We start from the raw sequence: 17857 nt of genomic DNA on the forward strand, positions 1-17857 counted from the left end.
TACCACATTGCAATAAAGCCCCTACAACTGTATACAGAAATACTGAGCTTCCCTACCATTTGCCACAACTAGCCCACCACACAACCAGGATCAAGACTCCTAAGTGGACCAACAGACAGGCATACGCTCGTTTGAGAAATTGAGTATTACATTACAACACCTCTGGAATATTAACTGGCTGAGTGACCCCAGGCCAAATCTCCCCTTCTCTACCTAACCTACCCCACAGGGTTGTTGTGAGGATGAAATGGAGACTCATGGGCAGGGTCCCCAGCTTCCCTGGCAGGAACACTATGTTAAGAAATCTCTCACAATTATGCAGCCATAGCAGGCAGGAGGGAAGGAGACAAATACCTCCAGCGCCAGAGACTTGTAGAGGAAGAGTCAAACTTTGGGGACTCACCCGTGCACCAGACGGCCAAGGCAGCAGGAGACAAGAAGCCTGGGCGAGCTGGGCTTCTCCATGCCTGGCAGAAGATGAGGTGTAGAGGCGAGAGGTTGGCAAGCAGAAGAGGCACTCAGCCAGCCGCACAAGCTGCGTGCAAAGAAACTCCCGCCGCCCCAAGGTTCAGGGCTGCCTCGTTAAAGGAGTGCGGAGGCTAGACTCGCAAATGAGAAAAAGCAAGCTCAGGGTTTGGCCCCATTATATCCTATGGGCCATTGAAGTCAATGGCGAAAACATAGGGTATATTCTGGGGGCTGGAGGGGAGGGGGTTTGAGGGAGAGGCTCCAAAATCACAGGGTAGCTGCTGGAGCCTCTCCCCAAGATACCCACCATGTTTCAGGAAGATTGAACCAGGGGGTCCAATTCTACGAGGCCCCAAACAGGTTGCCCCATCCCCTCCATTGTTCTCTATGGTGGGGGGGAAAGCCTGGGTTTGAGGATCTGCCAGATCATCCATCCAGCCTCATTGCGTTACCCTGGAGCATTCATGGCTTTTTGTGTTAAGACATTGTGTGTCCTGTTCTCGGAGATCAGAAAAGTGGGAAGGGGTTGGCTTAACTAGCAGCACTAAAGATTCAGACTGAATTCAGTTGATTGGAGAACACCAGTGCTGTTCGAGGCAGTGATACGATTATGGCCAGCCACCCTTGATGTTGCCAACCCAATGAGCTGGAAGCTGTTTACTACTGAATGGATTGATGACACCCTATCTAGCATGAGGACACATGAATTTTGAACCAACAGCCTGAAACATAGTGATGTCACTGTATGCCAGCAATTAAGGTGAGGCTCAATGAATACCTGTTGGGAATGGTCTAAATTGATAAGAATCTTACTATAGAGCAAGTTGGACTTCCAAGTCTCAGTCTTGAAGGCCCTTCTGTCATTTGAAAAGAGCAAGAGTCCAGTAGCACCTTAAAAACTAACAAAATATGTGGCAGGGTATGAGCTTTTGTGAGTCACTGCTCACTTCTTCAGATACAGTAGAATGTGAGTCCATCTGTCCTTATATCTTGGAGAGTGATTTCAGATGCCAAATGACAATAGCAGGCATTAGTAATGAGTGAAGAAACCTAGGTCTCAATTCAGTCCAGGAGGATGCATTGTCTTGAGCTTCATTATCAGTTCCAATTCAGCAGTCTCTTTTTCTAATCACCTTTTGAAATTCCTTTGTAAGAGAACGGCTACTTTTAGGTCAGCAACTGAATGTCCAGTGGAGGCTGGACGACCATCTTTCGGGTATGTTGTAGGGCTATCTTTTGGCTATGCTCCTGCAGAGTGCAGGGGGTTGGACTAGATGACCTGCAAGGTCCCTTCCAACTCTAACATTCTATGATTCTATGTCCTGGACTAATATCCATCTTGGTCTGTCATTTGAAGTCACTGTTATTCTATTTACTTGCTTGGGCATATACACATATATGCAAGCAAATAGAATAACAGTGACTTCACATGACAACATGGCATCTAATTATCATTACCAACCTTTCTACCTCATTCTCTAATTCAGCATCTCTGTTATCCCCTAGTACAGGAGTAAAATGCCTGTGTATCCTATATATATGCTTCCCTCCTCTTTCTGGTCGATTTTGTTTAGCATTTTTTAAATAACGGCAGTCTTTTGGAGAACGAGATGATGGGTGAAATGCTGAACTAGCTGAAGCACAATACATCATTTTGCTTTCACTTCACTCAGGTGAACTTACCCCATCACTAACATAAATAACTGAAAGCACCTGCCACAGTAGCGCTCTGAATTAGCTTGGAGCTTTTAGGTAACAGACTGTAAATAAATGTGCAGTGTTTATAATATAAAGACTGAGGTCTTTACAGGGCCCCAGTTAGCATCTACTTTTAACAGCAGCCATATTTTGGATTGAGCTACAGTCAGAGGGCTAGCTGTGTTGTTTCTACCCACTGGCTTGCTTTAATACAAATTAAAAAATTGGAAAGAGTTCTTTATCCCTCTTCTTTTGGGCATGACTTAAAGAGCTCCATTCCTGTGTCTTGGCTAATGTGGCATGGGTACCAAATGGGATGAAGTTTGAGGACACACAGGATAGCTTTGGGGGCTGGCTGTACCCCAGTTTACTGTCTGTTCCCTGTTCTTATGGCACAGGAGAATTAAATGCTTGGGGCTTTCAGGCTACTTAAAAGAGCAACTTAATGGAAATTGTCATTGGTCCTAGATTCTGGAAGAGAAGCTCCAAGGAGTAATAGTGCTAGGGCTGCCAAATCCCCCCAGGGGGCGGAAATCCCCCTGCCCCAGAGGCCCGTTCCCCAATGCCGGGGAATCAAGCCCCGGGGGGAACCCCGCCCCAGCGTGCACGTCACAGGGAAGTGACGTTATGACCCCGGGCACGCTGGGGGCGGGGCCACGGCCATACAAGGGAAAGCTCTATGGTAGAGCTTGTTTTGTTCTCTACCATGGCGGCAGGGCCTGGAGCAGTTCCCAATGTCCTCTGCTGTGGTGGCTGGGACAGGAGCAGCTCCCGGCATCCTCCACCTCAGAGGTCTGCAATGGCAGCCCAGAGCTTCTCCAGGGGTCCTCCACCACAGCAGCCAGGCTTGGAGTGGCTCCTTGCACTGGACACAGCCAGCTATACTGGTAAGAGCATTGTCTACGCATGCTCAGACAATGCTTTTTCAAAAAATTATTTCAGGGGCAATTTAAACCCCCCAATATATTTTTTATTAAATTTTCAGATTTTCCTGCAAACCTAGGGGGTCCCCCCATTTTGCAGAAAAATTTCTTTTGTGTTCGTCTGGCCTTGACCCACGAATTTAGAGATCTGCAGTTGGGGACCAAACTTTGCTATTAGATATATAGATGAGCTCAATGGGGGAAAAAATATATGGCTCATCATTGGTTGGCTGATGACTGGGCAGATGGTAAACCAGTTAGATTGCTTCATGTTGTACCCAGTCTACTGTCACGTGTATCCACATCCTAGCTTCTCAATAGTATTATATGAATCTGTGTCATACCCTTTTTCTGCTCTTGTTCTCTGCACCCTAACCGTGATCAAGAATGCATGCAGACATTGCCTGCCCTGCTTAAATCAGCAAGTATAAAACAGGAACAAATGCAAAATATCCTTTCCTCATTTACCTTCTTCCCACAATTGTTGATGTGTGAATTGGTCCAGTGACATGCATGATTGTTACACCAAGTGCCCAGCATGGAAATCAATCTTTATTCACTTTACTACTACAAAACTGCCAAAAGTGAGCAGATTGATGGTATAGTAAATGTAGGCTGAATTGCTGGGTCCCCTGTGAATTAGTCACATGACTTGCTTTATCATATGCCAAACAATGCAAGGAACTACTTAACCCACATGCTCAGCATGCCAGTTCGGCATTCTGTTTGTCTCTGACTTATTACATACCAGAATACAAGAACAAGGTTGCCAAAGCGTTGCAGTTTGTCACAATCACTTTTGTTTGGGTTTGTTTCTGGTTATCCTTCAATGTCCCCCTCTGGCTCTTTGCATAGTCTCTGTCATGCATGCATCTTTGTATCTGGACTATGAGCTGTTCCTCACATCAGGAATTTTACTAAAACCTCTGGATATTCACAGAGACAGATATACAAAAAAACTCACCAATAATTTTGTTGAATCGAAAAAGGTCTTGAGGGGGGTAGGAAGTAACGAGAGGTATGCAGTGTCAGAAAAAGCAAGAAACGCTTTGTATGTATGATTTGGGGAAACAGCTGCTCAGGGAATGCAAGACTCTGACAATCACGGAATAGCCGTAGAATGAGAGCCAGGGTAAAGGCTGCCCGAAAATGTTAGAACCCACCAGGTGATATCACATGAAAGTTACTGTCTGTTTAATGAGGCAACAACTGTATTGCTAAAGTAACTTCAGAAGTAGGATGGGGGCACAGGATGAGCTGCAGCCTAACCAAGCTAATTGCTCCGTACATATAAAGCAGAAGTCATGGGTAGGCCTACCCTCAGTAAGAGATGGAATAGGGAAATAGATAGTTTTGATTGCAAAGAGACTTACAAAATCAATCTCATCCCTTTTCCCACGTAGTTTCATGAAATGGGGCTGTACTACTTCCCTCATGCAGTGGAACAGAAACTGATGGTAGATGTTTACCCAGGAGCTCCTTCGAGACTTATATCCAAATTGTGCGAGTCCAAGATCTGCACTTCCCCTCTTAGTTATTAACCTGGTGTTGTTGTTTTTTTTGCTAAGCTAGTGCCAGTAATGGCTAATGTCTTGCAGACTAATTACCAACAGTCTGTTCTTTTCTTCCCTCTGACTCTTGCAGTGAGCATGCCCACCAGTGAAACAGAATCTGTGAACACTGATAACGTGGCAGGAGGTGATATTGAGGGAGAAAACTGCGGAGCACGGCTGGCGTGAGTTTATCCATATATAGATATGTGTATATGCTTGTGCTTTGACAAATATAAAGGAATAAACTCTAAGGATTTGTTTCACAGGTAGCTTTGCTGAAGACACCTTTTTCTGAATGAGTGGACATTTGGGATAAGGTGTTCCCTTGTTCGAGAACATCAGAACTGAATTATGAATATTTCTTGTGTCATGAAGTGGGCATCAGCAGTCTGCATATTTCCAATTTCCATTTCTCCCCATTTAAAAAAAGAAAAGAAATCCGACATCCATATTTACAGGAGTGAGAAGCACTGAGAAGAATTGTATGTGATACTGACTTCTAGAGAATGTCCTGAGAAGAAGTTTCCAGCAGGGTTCTTTCAGAGATAATCTGAGCAGGGCTCTCCCAAGGTTGTTCTCAAAAGCCCAGTTCCCCACACAGCATCCTAAAGGTACACTGAAGGCCAATTCACATGTGTGTCACCTAAGAGCTCTTCTTACAGGGGCTACTGTAAGCTCTTGCAGGATTGGCTACCTTAGGGGTGTGTCACCTAATATGCAAAGGAGTTCCTGCTACAAAAAGAGCCCTGCGGGCATTGGCATCTTCCAATGAACCCTGTAAATCATGAAGAGAAAGAGCCTTTCTTGGGAAACAGAGGGAAATGTGGGGGACATGTGCTGTGACTGCAGCTCCCTGGTCTTTGCAGACACTCCTCTCTCCTTTGCACCTTGGCAAATGCCGGAATATACATGGCAGACATGTCTCATAAATGTACATTGGCATATAGGAAACCATCCAGGGAAGCAATTGTGAGAAAGGACAACTGGAAGGAAGTAAGGTAGCAGAGAGAAAAGAATCAGGAATCAAGAATCAGGAAAGAAAGATAAAACCGATGTTAACTCGAGAACTGCACGTTCAGTTGGAAAATATGGGTTTGGAATGGTTATGGGATTATTTGAAAGTTGAAAGCGTTATGTTGACACTTGTTGTTTACAAAATGCAGGTGCTGCCAGGAGCGATGTAGGTGAAGAAAAGCATGTTAAACCTTTCCCCATGGGCCATTTTGCTACTGAAAATTGCAAATCTGTTGGGTCCTCTGTTGGGGAACACATAACAGTATACATAAGCTTTTTCTAGCAGGTGTGAATGCATTGGGGGGGTGCTTTCAGTAGAACGTCAACGTGGCAAATGGGGTTCAGTGTGGTCAAGTGCAAAGTGATGCACATCGGAGCCAAAAATCCTAACTATAAATACACGTTGATGGGGTCCGAACTGGCAGAGACTGACCATGAGAGAGATCTTGGAGTTGTAGTAGATAACTCACTGAAAATTTCAAGACAGTGTGTGACTGCAATAAAAAAGGCCAATGCTATGCTGGGGATTATTAGGAAGGGTATTGAAAACAGATCAGCCAACATCATAATGCCCCTATATAAATCAATGGTGCAACCTCATTTGCGTACAGTTCTGGTCACCACACCTTAAAACAGATATTATAGCTTTGGAAAAAATGCAGAAAAGGGCAACTAGAATGATAAAAGGGTTGAAACACTTTCCCTATGAAGAAAAGTTAAAGCGCTTGGGGTTCTTTAGCTTGGAGAAACGATGGCTGAGGGGTGACATAATTGAGGTTTATAAGATTATGCATGGGATAGAGCAGGTAGAGAAAGAGGTACTTTTCTCCCTTTCTCACAATACAAGAACTCATGGGCACTCAATGAAATTGCTGAGCAGTTGGGTTAGAACGGATAAAAGGAAGTACTTCTTTACCCAAAGAGTGATTAACACATGGAATTCACTGCCACAGGAGGTGGGGCAGCTACAAGCATGGATGGCTTCCAAAGGGAATTAGATAAGCATATAGAGCAGAGGTCCATTGGTGGCTATTAGCCACAAAGTATGGATAGGGACTCTGGGGCAAGTGATGCTCTGTCTTCTTGGTGCTTGGGGGGGGGGGGTCAACAGTGGGAAGGCTTCTAGTGTCCTGGCCCCACTGGTGGACCTCCTGGTGGCACCTGGTGTTTTTGGCCACTGTGTGACAGAGTGTTGGACTGGATGGGCCTTTGGCCTGATCCAACATTGGCTTCTCCTATGTTCTTATGTAGAAAAATGCCTTACAGGAAAAGAATTACATCCTCATTCTCCTTGTCCTGTCTTCCCCTTCAAATCAAAGCCCCAGCACTGCATTTTATAAAACAACAAAAATATTCTTAACAGATCCATGGAAGTACACGCAGTTCTTTCTGAGGCTACCAATGCCAAAGGAAATTGTGTGGACCCCAACTGAAATTCAAAGAAGACATGATGAGGAAGATTCAGGATTAGCTGTATTTCTTTTAAAGTTCAAAGATACTGTACAGAGCCCACAAAATGGGTCAAGAAATGAGTATTGGGTTTCACCCTTCTCCAGCGTTCATTTCCTTACCTAAATCAGCCTCTATAGAACCTGGTGTATGTTCTCCACAGAGTGAGAAGTGGTTGGGAGTGAGACAGTGGCACAGAAAAGGCTATCTATCTGTGCTGTTTTCCTGACCTGATTCAGAGGTCTCCAACAGCTGTTCTGAAGGGTTTTTCTTTTTAATGTGAAAGATCCCAGTCTTGGATCTCCTGTTAACACATCTAGTTTGGATAATATGCCTCATAGGGTTCTGTGCCTGTTTTCCGTTATGACTGGGGGGTAGGTGGAAGAATGCAGTTAGCAGAAAATGCCAATTCCCTCTATTGCCATTAGTCTGATAAAGTTTACTTCCCACACAAACTGCTCTCCCATCCATGACCATAGATCTGGGTTCCGTAGGGAAGGAGAATAGCTGGAGGGCACAGATTTTTAGCAAACAAACAGCAGGAAGGGAAGATTTAGCTTAAGAGTTGAGTCTCTTCCCTCCCACTAATTGCATCCTTCATTTTTTAAAAAAGAAAAGGTTGGGGAAAAGAAAAAATGGAACTCTGTTTTGCATCTGGCCTGTCTCTCAGCAGTAGGAATTATCTGGAGGGGTGCATTTGTTACATTAATGTTTGACTTTTCAAGAACTAGGTGATCGAGTGGCACAAACAAACCTCTGCACGATTAACAGAGGATTTGATGTATAAGATTAGAGCAATCTTTCCCTTACTGGTCCGAATGCTAGTTTTATAGTGCAATCCTAAACCTGTACGCTCAGAAGTTAATCCCATCAGGTTCAATGCTACTTACTCCCTAGTAAGTGTATTAATAGATTGAATCGGGGAAGATGGCAGCAATTTGTTAGTAAGTATGTTTAGGAAAGCAGCCTTTGTCTGACTATAGACATTTTTTTCTCTAAAACCTTCCCAAAGATGTTGGTTCAGTGGCTTTTACACAATGGAAGATTCATTCCCTTCTAATGTCCTAGGCTTGATGAGCCTAGCAGTGCTCTCTACTGTTTTCACTATTTATTTCACTTCATGTATACCCTGCCTTTCTCTCCAGTTGGGGATGCAGAGTGGCTTACAGTGTACTCCTCTTCTCCATTTTATCCTCACAACAGCCCTGCGAGGTAGGTTAAAACGAAGTCCAAGGTCACCCATCGAGATTCCATGCCAGAGTGGGGATTTGATCCTGGGTCTGCCAGCTCCTGGTCCAGCACGAGCCACTGTTATCACAATTTCCTCAGACATCCTGTCAGAAAAACACACTTTCTGCCAACCGAAACTGATTACAACCAGGCTTCCAGCACCTCATTAAGGATCCTGTTTCCTGTCCTGGGGCTTTTCCAAACCAAAGGTTGCTTCTGCGGCTTCCTTCTGCTATTCCGTTGGGTTCCCATGATAATGGCCCATTAGCTTTCTAAAGAAATTGAGCAGGGAAAATTTTTTTTTTTTTGAGCAGCAGTTTAGAATTATTGTCTGTTCCTTTTTTGTGTTCTTCCATGAAGTGCTATGAAAATGAAAAGAAAGACTGACTTACTGGCAGCAAAGATACTTTTCCAAAATGTTTTTGTGTCTCTCTGGGAAAGTAGGATATCTTCTGAAGTTTGACCACCTCCGTGGAGTTATGTGCTGTATGCTTTTCAGTGCTATCACAAGCAGCCTCCTGTTGAGCACTCAACATACAATGGAATATTTACTTTTCTAGTATTTCTAAAACTAAAAGGGGGGGAGGAGATGCTACCCTAAGGTACTACCAGCATTAAGGACACCAGAAAGGATTTTTTTGGGGGGGAATTAGGCATGAGTCATTTTGATTCGCCTGGTGTGACTTGAATCCCATTTGTCAAAACAAAAGGCTGATTCACTTCTATCCTGGGTGTAAATTAGCAAGAGAGATGCACCAGGGATCTGACAAATGAGAGTTCCATGCTAGAATCTTGGAGTCTTTGCAGACAACTATATAAAAAACATTAGTTTCTTGCAGCTGAGGAAAGGATAGTGAACAAAAGATATTATGATATCAAACATAAGAACATAAGAAGAGCCCTACTGGATCAGACCAGTGGTCCATCTAGTTCAGTATCATTTCTCACACCGTGGCCAACCAGTTCCTCTGGAGATCCAAGTACAGGGCATAGAGGCCAAGGCCTTCCCCTGATGTTGCCTCCCAGCTCTGGGATTCAGAAGTTGACTGCCTCTGAATGCAGAGGTTCCCCTCAGACATCATGGCTCGTAGCCACCGATTGACCTATCCTCCATGAATCTATCTTTGAAAGCTGTTTACTCCTGTGACCATCACTACATCCTCTGGCAGTGAATTCCACATTTTGAACACTCTCTGTGTAAAGAAGGATTTCCTTTTGTCTGCCCTGAATCTGCTGCCCATCACCTTCATTGGATGCCCTTCAGTTCTAGTATTTTGGGAGAGGGAGAAAAAATTCTCTTTGTCAACTCTCTCTCCACCCCGTGCAAAAGTTTATAAACCTCTATCATGGTCCCCCCCCCCCTTAGTCGTCTCTTTTCAGAACTGAAAAGTCCCAGACTCTTCAGCCTTTCCTCATAGGGATGGTGCTCCAACCCCCTCATCATCTTGGTTTTCCTCTTCTGTACTTTTTCCAGCTCTGTGATGTCATTTTTGAACTATGCTGACCAGAAATGTACCTTGTATTGCAAATTAGGCTGCACAGTGGCATTATAATATTGTCAATTTTATATTCAACAATATAATAATCTCTAACATACTGTTTGCCTTTTTTACTGTTGCAGCACACTGGGTAGGCACTTTCATTGATCTGTCCATTATGACCCCAGGATCTTTTTCCCTCTCAGTCCCAGACCCCATTGCCTATACTTGAAGTTGAGATTTTTTTTTTTGTCCCAGTGTGCATCACCTTACACTTACCAACACTGAACTTCATTTGCCACATTGTCTCCCACTCATCCAGTTTATGGAGATCCTCTAGGAGCACTTCATGGTCAGCCTTGGTTTTCAGCAGCCTGAATGATTTTGTGTCATCTGCAAACTTGGCCACTACACTACTCACCCCTATTTCCAGCTCCTTTATCAACAAATTTAAAATTACTACCCCCTGTGGGACCTCATTGTTTACTTTCCTCCATCGTGAGAATGGTCCATTTATTCCTACTCTTTGCTTCCTGTCATATAACCAATTTTTAATCCATAATCCCATTGCCTTCTAAATTTACTCTGGAGCCTTTGATGAGGTACCTTGTCAAAAGCCTTTTGAAAGTCCAAGCATGTGACACCGTTGTCAACATTCACATCTCAATTATTCACTTCTCAAAGAACTCCAAAAGGTTGGTGAGGCAGGACTTCCATTTGTTTCCCTTTGAAAGGAGGAAAAAATACTAAATATTAAGTTTAAAGTACAGCAATAAAGCCAATGGTAATTCTACATAGAGGCCCCTGCCACACAAGGGAAGAAGGGATGGCCAAAGTGCAGCTTTTAAAAAGCCGCACCTAAATAGGCACGCGGCGGCGGGATCATACAGATCCCCTGAGCCACTGTGCATTTGCTACCCGGCACGATCAGATGCCGGGGAGACAGGGAGAAAGGCACGGGAGTCTGCTGAACTGCGCATGTCGGAGCATGGGAATGCGCCGGCGAAAGAACGCGCCGGCGATCCCATGGCCAGCGTTGCTGCGGCCGTTCGAAAAGAACCACCTCGGTAGGTGGTTCTTTTTTGGTGCGGATCATTGCTGGAAGGGCCGGATCGGGGACGGACACGGTATGCTTACCAGATGTTGCGGTGGGATCGCGCCCGTTTGCTCCACCCCCGATCCGTCCCTCTCCCGGCCTTAATCCTCTCGTGTGGACAGGGCCACAGATATTAAAACTACCAAAGCTGTTTTCAGTCTACGAGCTGGTAGTCTTCATTAGAAAGATGGCAAGTGTTAGCATTTAAACAGCGCCTTCTGTGTTCAAAGCAGATTGCATGCATTCTTTTATTGCAATTCATACATTAGTGCTAGAAGGTAGGCCAGTATTATTCCCATATTGAAGATTGGAGGATGAGAAAGAGCGTGGTTTGCCTAAATTGAAAGTATGACAGAAGTACGACAGGGGCAGGGTATGAACCAGGGATCACCCATATCACCACTCAGCCTTATAGTGACTCTGCAGTACCACTAGCTGAATACATATAATCCAACAAGGTTCACAATAATGACATTTATCAAACCAGCTGTGTTGGTAGGACTGCAGGAATTCCTTATTGCAGAGAGGTGTTGTTTATGCAAAAATCTGAAATTAATATTTTCATCTTCTGAGATCTTTGGGCGGGTTCACAGATTCATATACGTCACTTGGTTTCTTTTAACTGGATTAGCACAGTTGACTGGCAGCTGAATGTGTGAAGTAAAAAGCATTGTATTACTAGTGAGGTTATATGAAAGTTTCACATGGGGTGTATAGTCTGTGTTTGGCCCATTCATACATATAGTGATTAGGTGCTCTCAGGTTGCAACCCACTTACGGTGACTCTTCATGAGGCTTTCAAGGCAAGACTTGATCAGAGGTGGTTTGCCATTGCCTGCCTCTGCATAGCAAGCCTGGACTTCCTTCATGTTCTCCAATCAAAGGACTAACCACGGCCAGCCCTGCTTAGCTTCTGAGCTCTGACAGGCTTGTGCTAGTCTGGGCCATTCAGGTTGCAACCATTCATACATGAAAGTTGTTAAATTTGTGGTTCTTAACGTTTAATCCACTTATTGCCCCCTCTTTATTTATTTGTTTACTAAAATATTACTGTGACCTTTCCTATTGACAATGGCAACTCAAGGCGGCTTATGAAGTATCGTAACTTGCAGGTAACAGAGGGTTAAAACTGAAAAAACAGATGAGAAAAAACTGCAGCTGTACACCTATCCCTCGAAAGAGTTACCCTGCTTATGAACTGGGTGGTAAGACTGGCTTTCCATATCTTAAGGAAGGCAGACAATATAGGGGGGAGCATTCCATAACACTGGAGCTGCACCCATAAAACAGCAAGCACAGGGGTCATTTCGTAGCAAAAAGGGTGCAGGAGCTCATTAGCATAACTCATTGGCATAACTTATTTGCATATGCCACACCCCCTGACGTCACCGGAAGTGTGTCAGAAGGCAGCACCCACTGCTCAGGCTCCACTGGACTGTTTTGGATTGCTAGCTATTGGGGGGACGGGATCTGCAGATCTGTCCTCGCAGAGGAGGGAGAGCTTGTACCTGAATAAAACTTGGTCTTAAAGGTGCCACTGGACTGTTTTGGACCGGGGCGGGGGGGGGCTCTGCAGCTTACCTGGCTGCTTCTTGCTCTGACTGAGGGCTGCTGGGAGCAGGGGGTGGGGCTTGTTGCATGTGCCCGCCCCCTGGGCTCTTTACTGCCGGAGCTCCACTCCTGTGCGCTCCTGCAGGAAATGACCCCTGAGCAAGCACATGTTGTGGCTGAGCGAACAGATTGAAGGTCTCAACAAGGAGAATGCCCTGGGAGAATCCGAGGTGGTGAACAGACTCACGTGTGTTATGTGCCATCAGATCGCTTTTGACTTACGGTGACCCTATGAAATAATGACTTCCAAAATGTCCTATCATTAACAGCTTTGTTCAGGTCTTGCAAATTGAAGGCCGTGGCTTCCTTTATTGAGTCAATCCATCTCATGTTGGGTCTTCCTCTTTTCCTACTGCCTCCAACCTTTCCTAGCACTGAACAGTAAAGTAAAAAAAAAAAAAAGGACAAAAGAACAGAACTCTGGAAAGGGCATCTCTCCTTATATATAAAGCCGTAGTCCAACATTCCAAAATGCACTCCTTTAGTGTTTGGCCGGAAGAACTGCCACTCAGAAGACGCTGGCTGGGTTGACTGGCTGCTTTGTGCAGTCCCGCCCAGCGTTTCAAGGTCTTTTGCATATGGAAGCTGATTGGACCTCACTCCATTCCACACCTCAAACTCCCCCCCCCCAAGACAGTTGGAATATGGGACCTGGTGTATTCTGAGGAGGATGTCAGCTGCTTTCGTTCCCACTGCAGGGAAAAACTGCCCTTTCCCTTGGCAGAGGCTGTGGGGGGGGGATGTAAACCAGAAGACAGACAGGCAGATCAAGGTAGGCTGATGGTTGTGTGGAAAGGACATAGGGTTGCCAACTCCAGATTGGAAACTTCCAGGATATTTTAGGGATGAAGCCTGCTGAGGGTGGGGTCTGAGGAGGAGGAGGAAGAGGGGGACCTCAGACAGATACAATGCCATACTGCCCACACTCCAGACAAGCTGTTGCCAGTCTCCAGGTGACAGCTGGAGAGCTCTTAAAGCTTTGGTACTCATTCAAACTGTTGCAATTTATCGACAGAGTAGTGTTTCGGAAAATCTTTAGGAATTGTTTGGTGCATTTACGATGGGGCTCCTGGGGAACTATTGTTGCTAATCTCGGCCCAGAAGCCATCAAACCATTCTCTTCAACCCCCTGCTGTGCAGTTGACTTTCCCCTAGGGTTGCCAATCTCCAGGTGGGACCTGGAGATCTACCCATGCTGCCCTCTACAGAATCCACCCCCCAAACCTCCAGGTATTTCCCTCCTTAGAGCTGGCAACCCTACATTCCCCTCAATGCCTGTTGGTAGGCAACTAAGCTTGGTCCTGTCACCTACTTTGGCCTTTGGGAGAAAACACATTGGGGCCAGTCCTGATAGGGTTGCCAACTCCAGATGGGAAATTCCTGGAGATTTGAGGGATGGAGCCTGAAGAGGGTGAGGTTTGAGGAGGGGTGGGACCTCAGACAGGTACACTGCCATAGACTCCACCCACCAAACCAATCAGTCCCACATAGGGAACCATTGTTGCCAATCTCCAGGTGAGAGCTGGAGAGCACTCAGAATTACAACTGCTCTGCAGAAGGGAGGGCAGAAGTCAGCTGAAGTCAAAGGAGCAGATAATGGTAGGTTTTGTCCTGGGTAACAATTACCCATTTTGTCCTGGGTAACAATTGCTGCCAATCTCCAGGTGAGGGCTACAGATCACTCACTATTACAACTGCTCTTCAGGTAGCAGAGATCAGTTCCTCTGGAGAAAACAGTGGACTCTGTCATTATACCCTGCTGAGGTCACCACAGCAAATTGACACTGTTTGCCCAAAGCCAGAGCACTCCCCCAGAGCATCTTTCTAGATCTCGTTGTATTGCTTTCACAACGGGCTTTACTGCTAGTATAAATATATTTATAACCTATGCATACAATAATCAGCTCTCACTCATACACTCAACGAGATCCTTATCCCTGATGGGCGTCAACCAACTCCTTGTTAGGTTTGGTTCCGTTTCTTGATTTAGGACTGGGGAGTTTATCAGTGCTCAGTGAGCAGTATAAAACACATGCTGTCAGTCATTGCAAGTGCAGATAAGGGGCTTCCTAAAATCTTGAATGCCCACACCCAAAGTTCTGATTGCCTCCCTCCATTTATATACAGTGATTCTGTTAAGAATCACTTTGTTATATAAATGTGCAAGAGTGAACCAGCCTCAGACTTGATTCGGCAAATTCCTAGATTTAAGGTCAACTCAGCTGATGCCACTGAGGGGGAAATTAGCATACTAGCCATAGTTTTCTGTCTTTTCATGAGCAGATGAGTGGAATCGCTTTGCTGAAACATCCTGTTCAAAGAGGACACAATTACAGAGCTGAAGCAATTGAACCAATAAGGATTAATTGGCTAAAATGATCAGTTTGAGTGGAAAGTATCCATTTTTGGCGATTTGGCTTTGCCCAGAATTTCCACTTGTAGAGAGGACAATCTGCCTGATTTCCAGAGGGGAAACTCAAAACAATAAAACCTGGGGAGGGATAGGGGGAGCTATAGAATTGTAACTGCTGCATCCTGGAAATCTGGTAAATAATGAAAGTGTGCTCTCAGCGGCCACCACCCGTCTGTCAAGAGTGTTTCCCTGGATAGTTAACATTCTGGCTGGAGGAAGAATTCCTGCACCCCCTTGAAAGGTTCATTGTCAAAGTGTGGCGAAGCAGGGAAGAGGTGATTACTAGCCTGTGTGACATTTGGTACCTGTTTGGGATTTAAAAACAAAGCACGTTTGAAACAAGGGCTTTCGTTTTGTGAAGGTTCTCTCATTTCTTCCATTGCCGAACTCACTTTTCAGTACGCACAGTTTGGGAGAAACCAACGGTGTATAGGGTTTTTCCTGTAGCCATGAGCTTTAAGAATTCTGTCCCTAAAGATATAAAAACCTGGGGTTTCAAGGCTTAGCAGCATCTTCTTAAAACAGAGCAAAAATGTAACCACTCAAGACCTCCTGTTTATATCCATTTGGTAATGATACACAGATTCCTAGCACATTCCTGCCCCAAAGCATTTCCTTTGTGAAGGATCTGTTGTGAGTTTTATTGTGTTTAGATAAGAGGGACTATGAGGAAATGTATATATTAGGAAATGAGGAAAGATGCTGTCAATGTTAAATTGTGCCCTTCTGAAAGTAATTTTTTTTCAGTCTCCATAAATCTATACTGAGTATAAATCACTATTAGAAAAATCATCCTGAAATAATGATGTTATTTTGTATATACTTAAGACATATCAAAATTGTCACGTTTCAGATTTCAAGCTTCACATTTCATTATAGCTTCCCATGCATCATCTGCATTTCCAAACATTAATATGTCTTAAATTTTTACCATTTCAATAAAATAATCAAATCTAATCATATTAAACAGCTCTTTAAAACGTTCTTTCCACTCCCTCTTACTAGGGGCGATTTGTTCTTACTCAAAGTGATTTAAGTACAAAATAATCTAGAAAAAATATTAAGTACTTTTAAGCCCTATTTTTCACTGAAGAGATTTACAACTTCTCCATTGAAATGCATGGGCCTTAAGCATGCATAATGGTGGCTAGATTGTGTCCAGCTTATTTAAAAATAACTGAACCATGTCTTAGTCTTCTAAGGGAATACAAGCATTCAACTCACAGTTTACAGACTACAGTTAGTTAGTTAGTTAGTTAGTTAGTTAGTTAGTTAGTTAGTTAGTTTACAAACATGATGCCCTGTCTTTCGAACCACACAGGGCCACCAAGGTAGCTAACAGTTAAAAGCAGATTATAAAACACATAAAATCAGTTAAACAAACAAACAAAAATGTATAAAAGGTCACTCATTAAAACATAGGACAGGAAAGTGAGGTCAGTGAGGCTAAACAAGTCTTCACCCGCCAGATGGAAAGGAACAGATGGATATCCCTCGGGAGGGAGCTCCACAATTTGGTGCCCTGACCAAGAAAGCCTTCCCTAGGGTTGCCACCCACCTGAACTCAGAAAGTGGGGGCACCTGAACCAGGGCCTCAGAAGATGATCATAGTTGTCAGGTACATTTGTATGGGAACAGGAGGTCCTTAAGGTATGCTGGTGTCAAACCATACAGGGCTTTAAAAATCAGCAGCAGCATCCTGACTTAAGCATGGAAATAGACCAGGAGTTAGTGTAAGTAGGACAAGAATGGACTAGTGTGGTGCCTGCGACCCATGCTCCAATTGAAGGTTCCAACCACTTGTCAAGGGCAGCTCCATGTAGAGTACATTACAGTAATCTAATCTGGATGTTACCAGAACATGCAGCACAGTGGCCAGATCTTTTCTGCCCAGGAAAAATCACAGCTAGCTAACCAGATGAACTGCGTTAAAAAGCATGGGGGGAAAGATGGATGAACCCTGTGTTATTCCATAGGTGAAAGGCCCAGGAGCTGAGCAGCGGTCCCCCAGTCCCAGCTCTAAAAGGCAGTCTAGAAGGATACCATGGTTGATGGTACCGAATGCTGCTGAAAGGTCCAGTAGAATCAACAGAGTTGCAATCCTCCTTTCCATTTCCTGTGACAGGTCACCCAGCAGGGCAGCCAAGGATGTTTCGGTCCCATGTCTAGGACTGAAGCCAGACTGGGAAGGATCCAAATTGAAAAGTTCTCATGGAATGGTGAGAATCCATTGGTTTCCTAGAAAAATTCGTTTCCCAGTTGCTTCACCAAAACCAGTCATGGCTACTATAATGTACAGCTCAAAGGGTCTTCTTCAAGGTTTTGCCGAGAGCCCCCTCACTAAGAGTCTACCAGTAATTTACACGTTTTATTGTCAAAAATTACTTCCCTGAGAAAGAGCTTCATGTGCAAATGATATTTAGCTTTGGGGGACGTTTCAGTAAATATGGGTTGAGTTCCACATAAACTGTTTAATGTGCTGTTGCCATCAGTTGTTCACTTGGTTTGGTATAGTGTTTAAGAGCACTGGCTAATCTGGGAGAACCGGGTTTGATTCCTCACTCCTCCACGTGCAGCTGCTGGTGTGACCTTGGGTCAATCACAACTTCTTTCAGAGCTGTTCTCTCAAGAGCAGTCCTTGAAAGAGCTCTCTCAGGCCCACTTACCTCACACAGGGTGTCTGTTGTGGGGAAGGGAAGGGAAAGGAGATTGTAAGCCACTCTGAGACTCCGAGTGAAGGGCGGGGTATGAATCCAATCTCCTCCTCCTCCTTCTCCTCTTCTTCTATCATCCAGATGATGTTTTTTGTGTTTTTCTGCCTTTTTAAAGACTTTATTTGTTATTAATGTTATGGGCAGTCAAAAAACACAGTTGGGGGTTCTCTGGGCTGCTGCCCCTTTAATAAGTTCTTGCCTGTCTTCTCC

General features: G+C 44.5%; 1 protein-coding gene across 1 annotated transcript in view; it reads left to right on the top strand.

Moving 5' to 3' along the window:
- CACNA1C (calcium channel, voltage-dependent, L type, alpha 1C subunit) overlaps positions 1 to 17857 on the top strand; it is a 629866-nt gene that overhangs the window by 423282 nt on the left and 188727 nt on the right. Inside the window, 1 exon segment of the mRNA XM_015422869.1 lies at positions 4734 to 4824. Coding sequence (XP_015278355.1) covers positions 4734 to 4824 — 91 coding nt within the window.

Source organism: Gekko japonicus, unplaced genomic scaffold (genome assembly GCF_001447785.1).
Source record: "Gekko japonicus isolate JY-2015 unplaced genomic scaffold, Gekko_japonicus_V1.1 scaffold34, whole genome shotgun sequence".
NCBI lineage: Eukaryota > Metazoa > Chordata > Lepidosauria > Squamata > Gekkonidae > Gekko > Gekko japonicus.